Source organism: Erinaceus europaeus, chromosome 1 (assembly GCF_950295315.1).
Source record: "Erinaceus europaeus chromosome 1, mEriEur2.1, whole genome shotgun sequence".
NCBI lineage: Eukaryota > Metazoa > Chordata > Mammalia > Eulipotyphla > Erinaceidae > Erinaceus > Erinaceus europaeus.
Genome location: NC_080162.1, coordinates 18387181 through 18400922, shown reverse-complemented (window position 1 = coordinate 18400922; position 13742 = coordinate 18387181). Strand labels below are relative to the sequence as shown.

The 13742-nt window shown below is 35.5% G+C and overlaps 1 protein-coding gene across 1 annotated transcript in view; it reads left to right on the top strand.

Annotated features, from left to right (window-relative positions):
• Positions 1-13742, top strand: part of CTNNA3 (catenin alpha 3) — a 1573756-nt gene that overhangs the window by 882235 nt on the left and 677779 nt on the right. The window contains exon 10 of the mRNA XM_060193489.1: positions 9215-9307. Within this exon, the coding sequence (XP_060049472.1) occupies positions 9215-9307 (93 nt within the window). The remainder of the gene's footprint in view (positions 1-9214; positions 9308-13742) is intronic.

The window sequence follows — 13742 nt, the reverse complement described above, 5'->3', positions numbered from 1 at the left end:
GCATAGCTAATTAAATAATTAAAAATAAATAAATTAATTTAAAAAACTCTGTCCTTTCACCGCTCTTTTATGATTGTTCCTTTTCTTATCTTTTTCTTTTTTTTCTCTCTCTTTTTTTATTCTTTTTCTCATTCTTGTCATCCTTTCTTCCTTAATCCTACAGCTCCCAAAGCCACAGGCCCCAGCCACCACAACACCAAACAGTGTGCTTTTTTGAATTCACTGATACACATTTGGGAATAATTTTGGGGAAGAATTATGACTCAGAGTGGACTCTCTATGTGTGTATCTCTGCTCTAGTTCCCTTTCCCCTCTTGTTACCCCTAGAATATACAGTGATAGTAGACTTGCATAACTCTCTACTCTTGCTATCCCTTCTTTTTTTTTTTCTTTCTCTTTCTTCTTCACTGGGATTTGGTTACTATACTTACACGGACTGGAGAAATAGTTTGGCCAACTAGTAGTGATTAACTGCTTCAATATTTGCTTCAGTTGCTACTGTAATTCCTGAGGTTGGTGAGTGTAATTGTCATAAAGGTATTTAGTACAGTGTTGCTTGTACTCAAGACACAACAACTGAGGAACAACAGGGCATAAAAAAAAGAAACACATAAATCAAAAATGGGTAGATCAAAAACAAATAAAACTGCTACTTCAATGAATGAAGACAAGAGTCCAGAAGAAACTACAAATCAGCCAGAAGTAACCATAGATAAGAAAAGTATGCAAGCAATAATAAACTTATTAATCACAGAAATGAAAACAACACTGGAGGAAAGGAATAGCAGTCTTAGGGAAACAACAGTTGAAACCCCCCAAGGAAAATACTGATTATCTTGAGGCAATTAGGGAACTGAACGCTGAAATAGCTGTAATGAAGAAAGAAGCTGAGGCAAAGGAAAGCACATTAACAGAAGCAGAAAACAGAATTAGTCAGACAGAGGATGAGTTAGAGAAAACAAAGAAAGAGGTGAAAGAGCTTAAAAAGAGATTGAGAGACACTGAAAATAACAACAGAGACATATGGGATGATCTCAAAAGAAGTAACATTTGCATAATTGGCCTGCCAGAGGAAGAAAGAGAGGAAGGGGAAGCAAACATTCTAGAGGAAATAATAGAAGAAAACTTCCCAGACCTGAATAACAGAAAGGATATCAAGATTCAAGAGGCCCAAAGAGTACCAAACAGAATCACCCAGACATGAAGACACCAAGACACATCATAGTCACAATGAGAAGAAGTAAGGATAAAGAAAGGATCCTAAAGGCTGCAAGAGAGAAACAAAAAGTCACATACAAGGGAAAACCCATAAGATTATCTGCAGACTTCTCCACTCAAACTCTAAAAGCCAGAAGAAAAAATAAAATAAATAAAATAAAATAAAATAAAAAAATAAAGTAGAGCCAGGTCACACTTTTTCTAAATTTTTTATTTATAAAAAGGAAACATTTACAGAACCATAGGATAAGAGGGGTATGACTTCGCACAGTTCCCAGCACCAGACCTCAGTATACCATCCCCTCCACTGGTAGTTTCCTATTCTTTAACCCTCTGGGAGTATTTACCCAAGGTCATTGTGGGATGCAAAAGGTTGAAGGTTTGGCTTCTCTAATTGCTTCCCCACTGAACATGGGTAATAGCAGGTTGATCCATATTCCCAGCCTGCCTCTCTCTTTCCCTAGTGGGGAAGGGATCTGGGGAAGTGGAGCTCCAGGGCACATTGGTGGGGTTGTGTGTCCAGGGAAGCCTGGTCGCATCCTGTTAGCATCTGGAACCTGGTGGCTGAAAAGAGAGTTAACATACAAAGCCAAACAAATTGTCAGGTCACACTTTTTAATAGTAAGAATCATCACCTTAGCACTATAAATGTAAGCATACATAGGTCTCTTCAAACAGGCTTTCTTTAGATTCTTTGATTAGATTCCTAGGGGAGACATTGCTGGATCACATGATAGACTCGTTTCTAATATTCTGAGGAACCTGCAGATTGCTTTCCACAGGGGTTGAACCAATTCACATTTTAACTCATGTAATAACTTTCTTATAAATCATTATTTCCTCCAATTAAGTGATTTAAAAAGTTATTACTTTGTACTTTCTGTATCCAGAGACAACATATCCTAAAAATATATATATATATATATATATATTCATTATCAGTTACTTTGAGGTGATCAAAAGTGACAGTGAACTTTTAATTAGTTATTATGTTATATAATACTACCTTAAGCAAACACACATGAAAGAAATTTGGTCACTGAAACTATTATTGTGATATATTCAATCAACTCTTTTCAACATTTATTTACTTATTTAGGAACATTTATTTATTGAGCTAGGGAGATAACTCAGTGTTTAAATTACTCTGCACCTTCAGGTTTTTCAGTGAATGCTATGATTAACATGATGCTACTATTAAAAATCATGAAAGTAGGTATTAAATCATGAAAGTAGAAATTAAAAGTATTTTATTTTTTATCATTAGTGACTTAATATTGTTTTACAAAATTACAATATAACAGGTGTATAATTCCAAATCTTTCCCATCACCAGAGTTCTGTGTCTTCATTTCCTCCATTGGAAACTGTATTAATTTTCCCAAGATTACAGATATGGGTTGACTGTTATTTCTATAATATCTATATTTAAATACATTTCCCCATTTTTTCCTATGGTCCTGCCTCTCTTCCGTTCTAAGTTGTACCTACATCTATTGCGACTTCAGAATGTCCTTTCTTTTTTTCTTTTTGTCTCTCTAGGTCTTGATGGAATTAAAGTTCTGAGTTCTCTGGTCTTCTTCCCTTAACATTTTGATATGGACCAAAATTCTTTATGGGGTACAGAAGGTGGGAGGTATGGCTTCTGTAATTGCTTCTTCACTGGACATGGCATTGATAGTTTGATCTATAGTTCCGGACTGTTTCTATCCAGCTAGTTGGTTAGGGCTCTGCAGAGGTGAGGTTCAGAGACACATTGTTGAGGTCATCTGCCCAAAAAAGTCGGGATACAATCTTAGTAGCATCTGCAACTTGCTGGCATTCAGTTCTTCATTGTCCTTTATAGCACCCTTTTGCCAATTCACAAATGGGTTATAATTTTCCATCATTATTACTCTTTGTCCCCTCCTCTGTAGTTTCTCTACTACTGGCCTGGAAATCCTGCCTCCATTCAGAGATGTCAAGATGTGAAGAAGATATATATGATAGAGACAGCCGGAAATCAAGAGGGTAGTGGGAGAAAGAGACAGAGAGGCACTTGCAGACCTACTTCACCACTCAAAAAGCCCCACCACCACCACCACAGTCGGGGACCAGGGGCTTGAACTCAGATCCTTGCACATTGTAACCTCTGCACTCAACCAAGTGCACCATCAACTGGCCCCAGATGCTTATCTTAACCTTGACTTTGGGTAAATTTCTAGAATTTAGCCTATTCTTTATTACATTTCAAACTAGGAATGTTTCTTTCTCTGCATAGCTCACAAAACTTTTTAGTTTGTTTATTTTAGTTTTATTAAAATTTGAGACTACTCACAAAATCATTCTTAAGTATTTTTCTAAAATCTATTAAGATAGAATAAAACAAGTATTTTCATACAGTTCCCAAATACAAGTCACTTGTTAATTTCTAGGAAAATTTACACTGAACTGATGTTTTATTATTCTTTTTTTTGCACAGTTGGATTTAATTTATTAGTATTATATTTAGAAATTTCGTGTTTGAATTAACAAAACTGAACAGTGACTCTGCTCCTGTGTAACTCCTGTCTAATTGTGTTCGGGTTAAATCATCAGTAAAATGCAATCTATTGAAATGGAAGTAGACCTAGCAATCAAAGTTTGTCTTCACCTTATAGATAGATAACCAAAACCAGAAAGGTAAATAGTTATACTATATAAAATCATATCAGAAAGGAGAGTATGATTTAAATTTCATAGTGAGATATAGCAAAATATAAGGAAACATACTTATTTCTGTTTTTATGAAATACCTTCTGATAGATAACCTGTGACTTTTCTCTTGTACTTGAAGAGGCAGTTTTATTCTCTGACTTTTTCATTAATAATCCTAGACAAACTGCATTTCTTTTTATTCACAGCCACTCACTGTCTGTCCACCCACCCACCTCGGCATTTCCAAACCCTCATAACTAGTATTTAACATTTGTTACCATAAGAAGTTGTTTCCTTTCACTTTGCCGTGAAGTTTTATAGCACCATTCTACCTGTTAAATATTCTGCAAAATTTATAATTCTTGATAAATTCGTGTTACTTTAGGGGTAACCAAACACACTCTGTAGAAGAGATTAAACACTTTAGCTAGATTTATTTGGATGCTAAACATTAAGTGATGACAGAGCCCCTTCTATACTTCTCAGGATTCAGTCCAAGACCTATAAGCTAAGCTTGCCTAGGGAAAGAAAGAAAGAAAGAAAGAAAGAAAGAAAGAAAGAAAGAAAGAAAGAAAGGAAGAGGGAGGGAGGGAGGGAGGGAGGAAGGAAGGAAGGAAGGAAGGAAGGAAGGAAGGAAGGAAGGAAGGAAGAGGGAGGGAGGGAGGAAGGAAGGAAGGAAGGAAGGAAGGAAGGAAGGAAGGAAGGAAGGAAGGAAGAGGAAGGAAGGAAGGAAGGAAGGAAGGAAGGAAGGAAGGAAGGAAGGAAGAGGGAGGAAGGAAGGAAGGAAGGAAGGGAGGAAGGAAGGGAGGAAGAGGGAGGAAGGAAGGGAGGAAGGAAGGGAGGAAGGAAGGGAGGAAGGGAGGAAGGAAGGGAGAAAGAAGAAAGAAAAAAGAAAAAACATTACAATGCATTCTGTGGGCCGCACCAAACCTTCTGCCATTTGTTAACAGGAACTACCCCACCTCTTTCCATCTGCCACACTAGGCAGTATTTTGGTGACAGCTTGGAATCTTCGAAGAGTTATTTTACTATGAAAGGAAAGGTCTCACCCAAGTCCCAAAACCTAGATATAGACCAGGTTCTGTGAGAGAGAGCTTATGTTCACACGTATCCATAAACTACTGCAAAATATATACTTGAAAGCAGAAGTACACTAGAGTTTGCAGTGAGTATCCCCCTAACACTTCCTCTCCACTATTCCAAGTTTTGGGTCCATGATTGCTCAACAATTTGTTTGGCTTTGTATGTTAACTCTCTTTTCAGTCACTAGGTTCCAGATGTCATCAGGATGCCGACCAGGCTTCCCTGGACTGAAGACCCCACCAATGTGTCCTGGAGCTCTGCTTCCCCAGAGACCCACCCTACTAGGGAAAGAGAGAGGCAGACTGGGAGTATGGACCGACCAGTCAATTTCCATGTTCAGCGGGGAAGCAATTACAGAAGCCAGACCTTCCACCTTCTACAACCCACAATGACCCTGGGTCCATGCTCCCAGAGGGATAGAGAGTGGGAAAGGTATCGGGGGAGGGGGTGGGATATGGAGATTGGGTGGTGGGAATTGTGTGGAGTTGTACCACTCCTACCCTATGGTTTTGTTAATTAATCCTTTCTTAAATAAAAGGAAAAAAAAGTTATTTTACTTGATTCAAAATAAATGAGGTAAACACTAAATTGGGAATTCTTTTTCACAATTTGGTATCTTAAGTGACACAGAAACTTGAAAAAAAAAACTGGCCACTGAGGTTTGCAAAGTACAGTAATAACTAGACTTGTAAAACATCTTTTTTTTCCTTTGAAGTCTTGCCTTTGTGAAATATTGCTAATTAATTTAAAAGAGAAATTTCATTTCTATTTCTTTATTGAATTTCTGCTCTTTCTCCTTCAAAACACTGGACATGATCCATCTATAAATATCCCAATTCATTCACTTATTTAGTAGTACTTTCACATAATCAATGAATAAAAATAAACTTTGCATTAACAAAGATAAGAATTGTTGTATTATTAATTTTTTGGATGCCACATATCAGGTACTAACAACTAACACCAAAATGAACAAATGCAGGGGAGACTTCTGCTTTTATAAAGATAAGTAAATAGTCACTAATCAAATAACATCCTCAGTGAATTTATTATTAAAGACTAAGAGTATTACTCTGAAGGAAAAAGACAGGCTTTGGTGGGGTATATCTCGGGGATGGTGAGTGCTGAGATATTGTGAAAAGTTTTCCAAGGAATTATCTTTGAGTAGAGAGTAGGCAGATAGTGCTTCATCAAGTCTATGTGGTAGGATGGTATTAAAGGGGTCTTACTAAAAGGGCATATGTCAGAAGAAAACATGGAATTTGAAAAACGTATGTGAAGCAAAAACAGGGAAAAACAGTTATGCATGCTGTATCTTGGACCAAATGCTATCAGACTTTGTAGGGAAGAGGGAATTGTATGGGGATATGGAGATCATGAAGAGAGAGTCACCTTTCTGTTGTAAAATATTTTTTAGCTTCAGTGTAGTCAACAAAACATGGTTGCTAAGGATGGAAACAAGAATAAAAAAGACTATATATATACATATATATATGTATATATGTATATTTGAATGTAAAACCTTAATCTCCCAATAAAGGGGGAAAAGACAATATACTTGACTAAGGTTCATAGCAGATTGAAAAATAGAAATTTAAAATTGTAAATATATATCAGGACACGTTAGTAATTAGCAAAGCAATAAAATCATTGGCCAAATCACACATAGAGAGAACACTAGAAATTCTACAGGTTGGTGAGAGATACGCAGAGTTACCTGAAATTCTTTAGAGTTTACTTGCCATTGAAAAAAATAGAAGTAGAAATAAGCAAGAGGTGGTGGAGGAGCAGTTATTAAGCAGGGACAAGAGCTTGTGAAAAGACATGAAGAAGGAAAAGATGAGGTGTAGGGCAGATAGCATAATGGTTATGCAAAGAGACTCTCATGCCTGAACTCCAAAGTCTCAGGTTCAATCCCCTGCACCAACATAAGCCAGAGCTGAACAGTGCTCTGGTTTAAAAAGAAAGAAACAAAAAACAAACAAGAAGAAGAAGAAGAAGAAGAAGAAGAAGAAGAAGAAGAAGAAGAAGAAGAAGAAGAAGAAGAAGAAGAAGAAGAAGAACATGTAGACTAAAATATCTAAATTTATATTGTGTAAGAATTCTACCTCTTGGAATTTCAGATGTTACTAATGAGAAGAATAAGCATCAACATGATGATGATAAACATGAATTTGGTCAGGCATTCTCTGGTCAGGTTCTGGTGTTTCTAACTATCCTGATGGATAAACAAGAGTAAATTTAGTAAAATTTGAAGAGTCTAGAATGGGATATGCTTCTTGCATGACAGAAAGACTAGTGAAGAGAGAGGATCATGGGGAAACTACTGATGGGGAAAAATGACTCCTTTCTCAGCAGCAACCACAAGTTCCTGCTTGAAGACATTTGTAAATCTCAAATTTCCAAGTATCAAAGTAAACTATGTCTTTCAGATTATTTAAATATTATATTAATGACTGGATTCACTTAGATATGGTGGCTAGCAAATGTTCGGTAAAAAGTGTTTATTTTTTAAAAAGAAAAACGTATAAATATTACTAACTTAAAGGATAAAAAAGGAAAAAAATCTATTTGTATGAAATACCTGCTTGTATTTTTAAAACTTAGGGTTAACCAAAATTGTCGCTGATTTGATTGAAAAATGAAGCCAATAATTTACATTGTTTTCCTAAAAACAAATAGTGCTCAAACTATAGGTCTATTTTTCTGCTAATGCGTGCAAATAATTATTAGATGCTCTGAAGTAATTAGATTGCCATATTTTACTTTCAGTAAGTTGGGATTGAGTTGGGGGAAGAGGGACAAGAAAGTGTTGACCTTTTCAAATAATTCATAAATGACTAATTATAGGTCAGAGATGAAAGTTGAGGAATTGTGACCTTAAAACCAGCCAAAGACCTTTTCAAGTAAGCTATTTCCATGTTCATTAATAAAATGAGCAATACCCTTCCACAGTTAAATAATGTATAGCTGTTACTTCAATATAGGAAAATGTAAACCAAGATGTTGTTTTAATATTAACTCATTAAAAGTAGTGTTATACTTTACTGTAAACTCTAAACCCATTCAAATAACTCTTTTGTAGTATTCTTCAGAGTGACATATAGGTCTATGCCTGTCAATCACTTCCAAATTACACACAGTTAACATGAGGTCTCCACAACTGCATATATATATTTCAAAAAGCTGTTGTTACTTGTTTTAATAGATTCCCTAAATCCTTCTATAGTAGACCCCAGAAGAATTTATAAGAATATAAATTTTCACTTGTATTATCAATCAATGTGTACCTGAGTTTCTCAAGAATTAAAATATGTCTGTATACCTAAGACAATCTGAATTATATATATAATTTTCAGCAATAAAACCTACAACTTGTTGAATATATAATAGTCAACATTGACATTAGGAAAATGACTGGTAGTTCGGATGACATCTTGCCTCACATAAATACCAATTAACAAGTGAAATGGTGAATAACTGTGTGATTCAAAAAGGGGAGGATATTTCATGTATCTCAGTTATAAATGATATAAAGTATTTATAAATATAGGATTCAAATAATATACATGGAAGTTATTATTTAAAAGAATATCACTTTGAATAAAAGAGCATAAGTTTCAAAAGTAGTAATGTATGAAGGAATTTGGGTGTCACTAATACTTTAACCAAATCAGCTACCACATGTTGAATAATACCCATGAAGCGGTAGTGGAAATTCAAGAATAGGAAGAAGAATTTAATTAACTTGTGCCTGTCTGGCTTTGCAGTATATTGGAAACTGAATAAGACATGAATAAAGATACAGTCATATTTAATGTAAAGTATTTATAATAGAGATCAGGAAAAGAATATGCCAATTAAAAACTTAAAATAAAAGACAATTATATGAGTTTCCAAGAATCTATTAACATTCAATCCATAGATAAACATTTTTTTAGTCCCATGGGAAACCTTAGTAATTAGATTATCATTGTGATATCATGTTGCTACATATGGTATAAGGTTTAGTGATTCAATCATCAGTCTTTTGTTTAAATAATTTTCAAAAAGCTATTCTTACTTATTTTAATAGATTTACTAAATACTTCTATAATAGACCCCAGAAGAATTTATAAGAAAATGATTTTTCAATTTGTATTATCAATGTGTACCTGAGTTTATTTGTCAAGAATAAAAATATGTCTGTATACTCAAGGCAACCTGAGATAATTTCATTATTTTGGATTGTATTTAAGGTGGCGAATCTTGCTTGTTCAATGTCAATAAATGAAGATGGGATTAAAATTGTCAGAATCGCAGCCAACCATCTGGAAACCTTGTGTCCTCAGGTATGACAACTAATTGTCTGCATGATTAAAATAGCTATAAAATTATATAAAATGCTTCACAAATGTATACTTATGAAAAGATATGAAAATGCTTATTTTAAAAACAAGACTGAAACATAGTAAGGCAAAGCTGTAGTTCAAGCTAAAAGCAGCACTTTGTCAGACAAATTTATTTTTCAGTCATTTTGAAATCTCAAATACTAAGGGAGCTTGTATCTTTATACTTAATGGTGACTGAAAAGTAAGTGCTTGTTGGAGGACAGAGTCTAGAGAAAACTGGTATCTACCACTGCTCTCAGTTTTCTATGGAAACTCAGAAAAAGGGAATATTTCAGTAAGATCTCTAAATTGACTGACTTATACTCTCCTCAACAGTCTATGGGAGTTCTCATTTTTGAAAAATACTTAAATTGCCACTATTTTAAGTATCTTTCAAGTCTGAACAGTATTAAAGGTATCTAATTCACTTGAATTTATAATTTTCTAATTGTTAATGAAAAGTCTTTCAAGTAGAAAAATAACCATTTGGGGGATCAGGCACACCTGGTTAAGCACACACATTAAAGCATGCAAGGACCCAGGTTTAAGCCCCTGGTCCCCAACTGAAGGGGGAAGCTTTACAAGTGGTAAAGCAGGGCTGCAGGTGTCTCTCTGTCTTTCTCCCTCTCTATCTACCACTCCTCTCTCCATTTCTCTCTGTCTCTAATCAATAATAAATAAATAAAAATAAAATAGAAAAATAACCAGTTGGAGGGGTCAGAGATTGGCACACACATAATTTATATAGTTACTGTCAGTGAGGACTTGGATTTAAGTGCCCAACTCCCACCTGAAGAAAAGAAATTTCAAGAGCAACAGAGCATTGCTGCAGGTATTTCACTCTCTCCCCTATTTCTCTCTCTCCCCTGTTTCTCTCTCTCCCCTGTTTCTCTCTCTCCCCTGTTTCTCTCTCTCTCTCTCTCTCTCTCTCTCTGTGTGTGTGTGTGTGTGTGTGTGTGTCTTTCTGTTCAAATCAGAAAAGAAAGAAAAAAAAGAAGAAAGAATGGTGGTCACAGCAATAAAGGAATCATAACCCTCCCTGGAACTTGGTTTTGTAATTCTAGCTGAAACCTATTACCAATATTTAATTAGGTTGTTTGCCTTTTTAAAAATGCATTGTGTTAGATCTGTTTAAATATCTGCTGTCACCTACAGCTTTTTTTCAATTTTTAAAATGATATTTATTCATAGAGGATTTCAAGAACGTTAATGTAAACATGTGATCAACTTTTAGTATGTTCTACAAATATTTATTTAGCACTAGCACTACCCTTTGTCATGGTTTGGGGTTTTATGACTGATAAGGAAGTTCTAGGTTTCAGTGCTGGGATATCTTTTGCTCTGTTTCTCTCTCTCTTTATATCTGAAAAAATTGGCCTCAGACAGTGAAGCTCCAGTGATGACAACAACAAAACCAATAAAATGAAATAAAGGAAAAGAAAGAAAAATACTGGTAGAATGAATTATAGTTTTAAAAGTTGGCCTAAAGAGTAAAAACCCAGTCAATCTCAACAAAAAAGAAGAAGGAGGAGAAGGAGAAGAAGGAGCAGATGGAGAAGAAGGGGCAGGGGGAGGGGAAGTGGAAGGAGAAGAAAGGGAAGAAAGAAAGGAAAGAAGGAAGGAAGAAAGGAAGGGAGGAAGCAAGACTTATCCATGGTTGAGAGATAGCTCTAGATCAAGCATGTAGTCACCACATGGTAACATAATGCAAAGGGAAATTTCACAAGTGTTAAAGTGGAGCTGTGGTATTGCATATCTCTCTCTCTCTCTCCCTCTCTCTCAGAAAAAAAAGTAAAAGTTGTATATTTCCCATGTTTTCTTCTTGAAGAATATTGCTATTCAAAAGTTAGATCTTCATATTATCTCAAATTATCTTTATGTTAATATGAGGTTGACCATTATTTTTTTTAAATTTCTTTATTGGGGAATTAATGTTTTACATTTGACAGTATATACAATAGTTTGTACATGCATAACATTTCCCAGATTTCCATATAACAATACAACCCCCACTAGGTCCTATGTCATCCTTTTTGGGCCTGTATTCTCCCCTGCCAGTGGCTGATCATTATTTTATAGTGGAAACTAATGAGTGTTAGAGAGTTAATCTTTTCACAATTAATGTGAAAGCTATGTGCTGTGAACCTCTCTCATTCTCCACTTTATTTATTTATTTATTTTTTTGCCAATAGGTTGTCACTGGGGTTTGGTGTCTGAATGAGCAAACTGCCACTCATGGAGGGCATTTTTCATTCTCTCTCTTTTTTTTTTCTTTATATTCTTTTCTTTTTCTTTCTTTTTTTTTCCTTTTTTTTTTTTTTTTGCTATGACAGAGAAAAATTTCAAGAGGAGAGGGAAATAGAAAAGAAGAGATCAAGAGAAACACCTACAGCATTCCTTAACTATTAGTGAAGCCTCTCCTCTGTAGATTGGGACCTGGAGTTTGGATACATCTCATTTCAAGTGGTACCCTGTGTGTTCAACCAAGCTGGAATGTGTCACCACCAGCCAGCCAAGACATACACACTTTTGATTCCTTGATATTTTACTTTCTCATTTATTGGTTGCATAAAAGTATACATATGATTTTATGACTTAATTAGACTTTAATGAACTTCCTGCTGCATAGCTTCTAATTCTTCTCCTGTGGTTATCCTTTTTACTTACTAGATTTTTATATATTTGGCTTTGTCTTTCTGGAACAAAGACTCCTTCCCACTGGAGGGAGTGTGCACTTGGTAATTTCAGTGTTCTTTTACATGATAATATAGATGGCTTCTATTTTGTTGAGTTCATGCAATCACAGCTCAAATAGCATCTTCTTATAGTTCAAGCTGCCTGAATGACTCTTCCAGCTATACCCTGCCATGATACTATATGCACTTCTTTTAAAAGCTATGTCTCAACCTACCCTTATACTTAATGCTATTTTGTAGTAAATATTTCCCAAACAACATTTTTTTTTTCTTTTTTGCCACCAGGGTTATTGCTAGGGCTCTGTGCTGGCACTATGAATCCACTGCTCTTAGAAGCTTTTATTTTTTTTTTCTTCACGTTGTTGGACAGAAATTGATAGGGGAGAGGGACATAAAGAGGAAGAGAGAAAGATAGGCACCTGCAGATGTGCTTCACCTCTTGTGAAACATCCTCTCCCTTGCACGTAAGGATCCAAGAACTGGAACCTGGATCTGCGTACTTAGTACGATGTGTGCTTAAGTGGGTGTGCCACCGCCTGGCCCCCACACAACATACTTTTTTTTTTTTAATTTAAGAAAGGAGACATTAATGAAACCATAGGATAAGAGGGGTACAGTTCCACACAATTCCCACCACCCAATCTCCATATCCCATTCCCTCCCCTGATAGTTTTCCCATTCTTTATCCCTCTGGAAATATGGACCCAAGGTCATTGTGGGTTGCAGAAGGTGGAAGGTCTGGCTTCTGTAATTGCTTCCCTGCTGAACATGGGAGTTGACTGGTCGATCCATACTCCCAGCCTGCCTCTCTCTTTCCCTAGTAGGGTGGGTCTCTGGGGAAGAGACAACATACATTTTTGAAGACAATATACCTTGCATCGGACATATACACTACATCTATTAAATGTACAGTAATTACTTATTATATAATAAATATAAGAGAGAATACAGAACTATAAGTCATTCTGTATTCATAGAAGGGAGAAAGACTGTTAGAATTATCTTTGATATTAATTTTCCTAATTTATCATGTTTTTGTTTGACCACCTGAAAAAACTGACAGTATAACTAATATGAATTATACCTCAGTAAAGGAAATTCTTAAATTACTTATAAACATATTGTTGACTGAAGGAGAGTCTCTGCTCTTCAGATACAGTGCTTTAGTGAAGTGAATTTACTTAACTAGAGATTCTGATAAAATTATAGAATTATGTTCTTAAAAATTTCAGTTACAAATAAAATGACAGTGGTGGGTGGGTGGACAGAGGTGCAGCCTATTGACTGCAGGTAAGGATCCAGATTCAAACTCCTGGTCCCTACCTCACGGAGGAAGCATCACAAGCAGTGAAGCAAAGCTTCAGGTGTTTTCCCCTCCCTTTTCAATTTCTGTCTTAGCAAAGAAAAGGGGGAACAAAAAAAGGACGGAGCAGCTGTTAGGAGTGGTGGATTCATAGTGTTAGCAGCTAGCCCCAGGTATACCCTGGCGGCAACAAAATAAATATTAAGTAAATAATAAGATTATAAAATAGCTTAGATTTCATTCACAAAAATTTGAATGTTCTGGAAAATGAGGAAATATAGGTGTACATATTAAACTGGACAAATTGGATATATAAAATAAATTGCAAAGATGCCTGATGTAATATATGGTTTACCAAAAATTTAACTGTCAAAAGGCTTAGAGATTTTTGCTGATA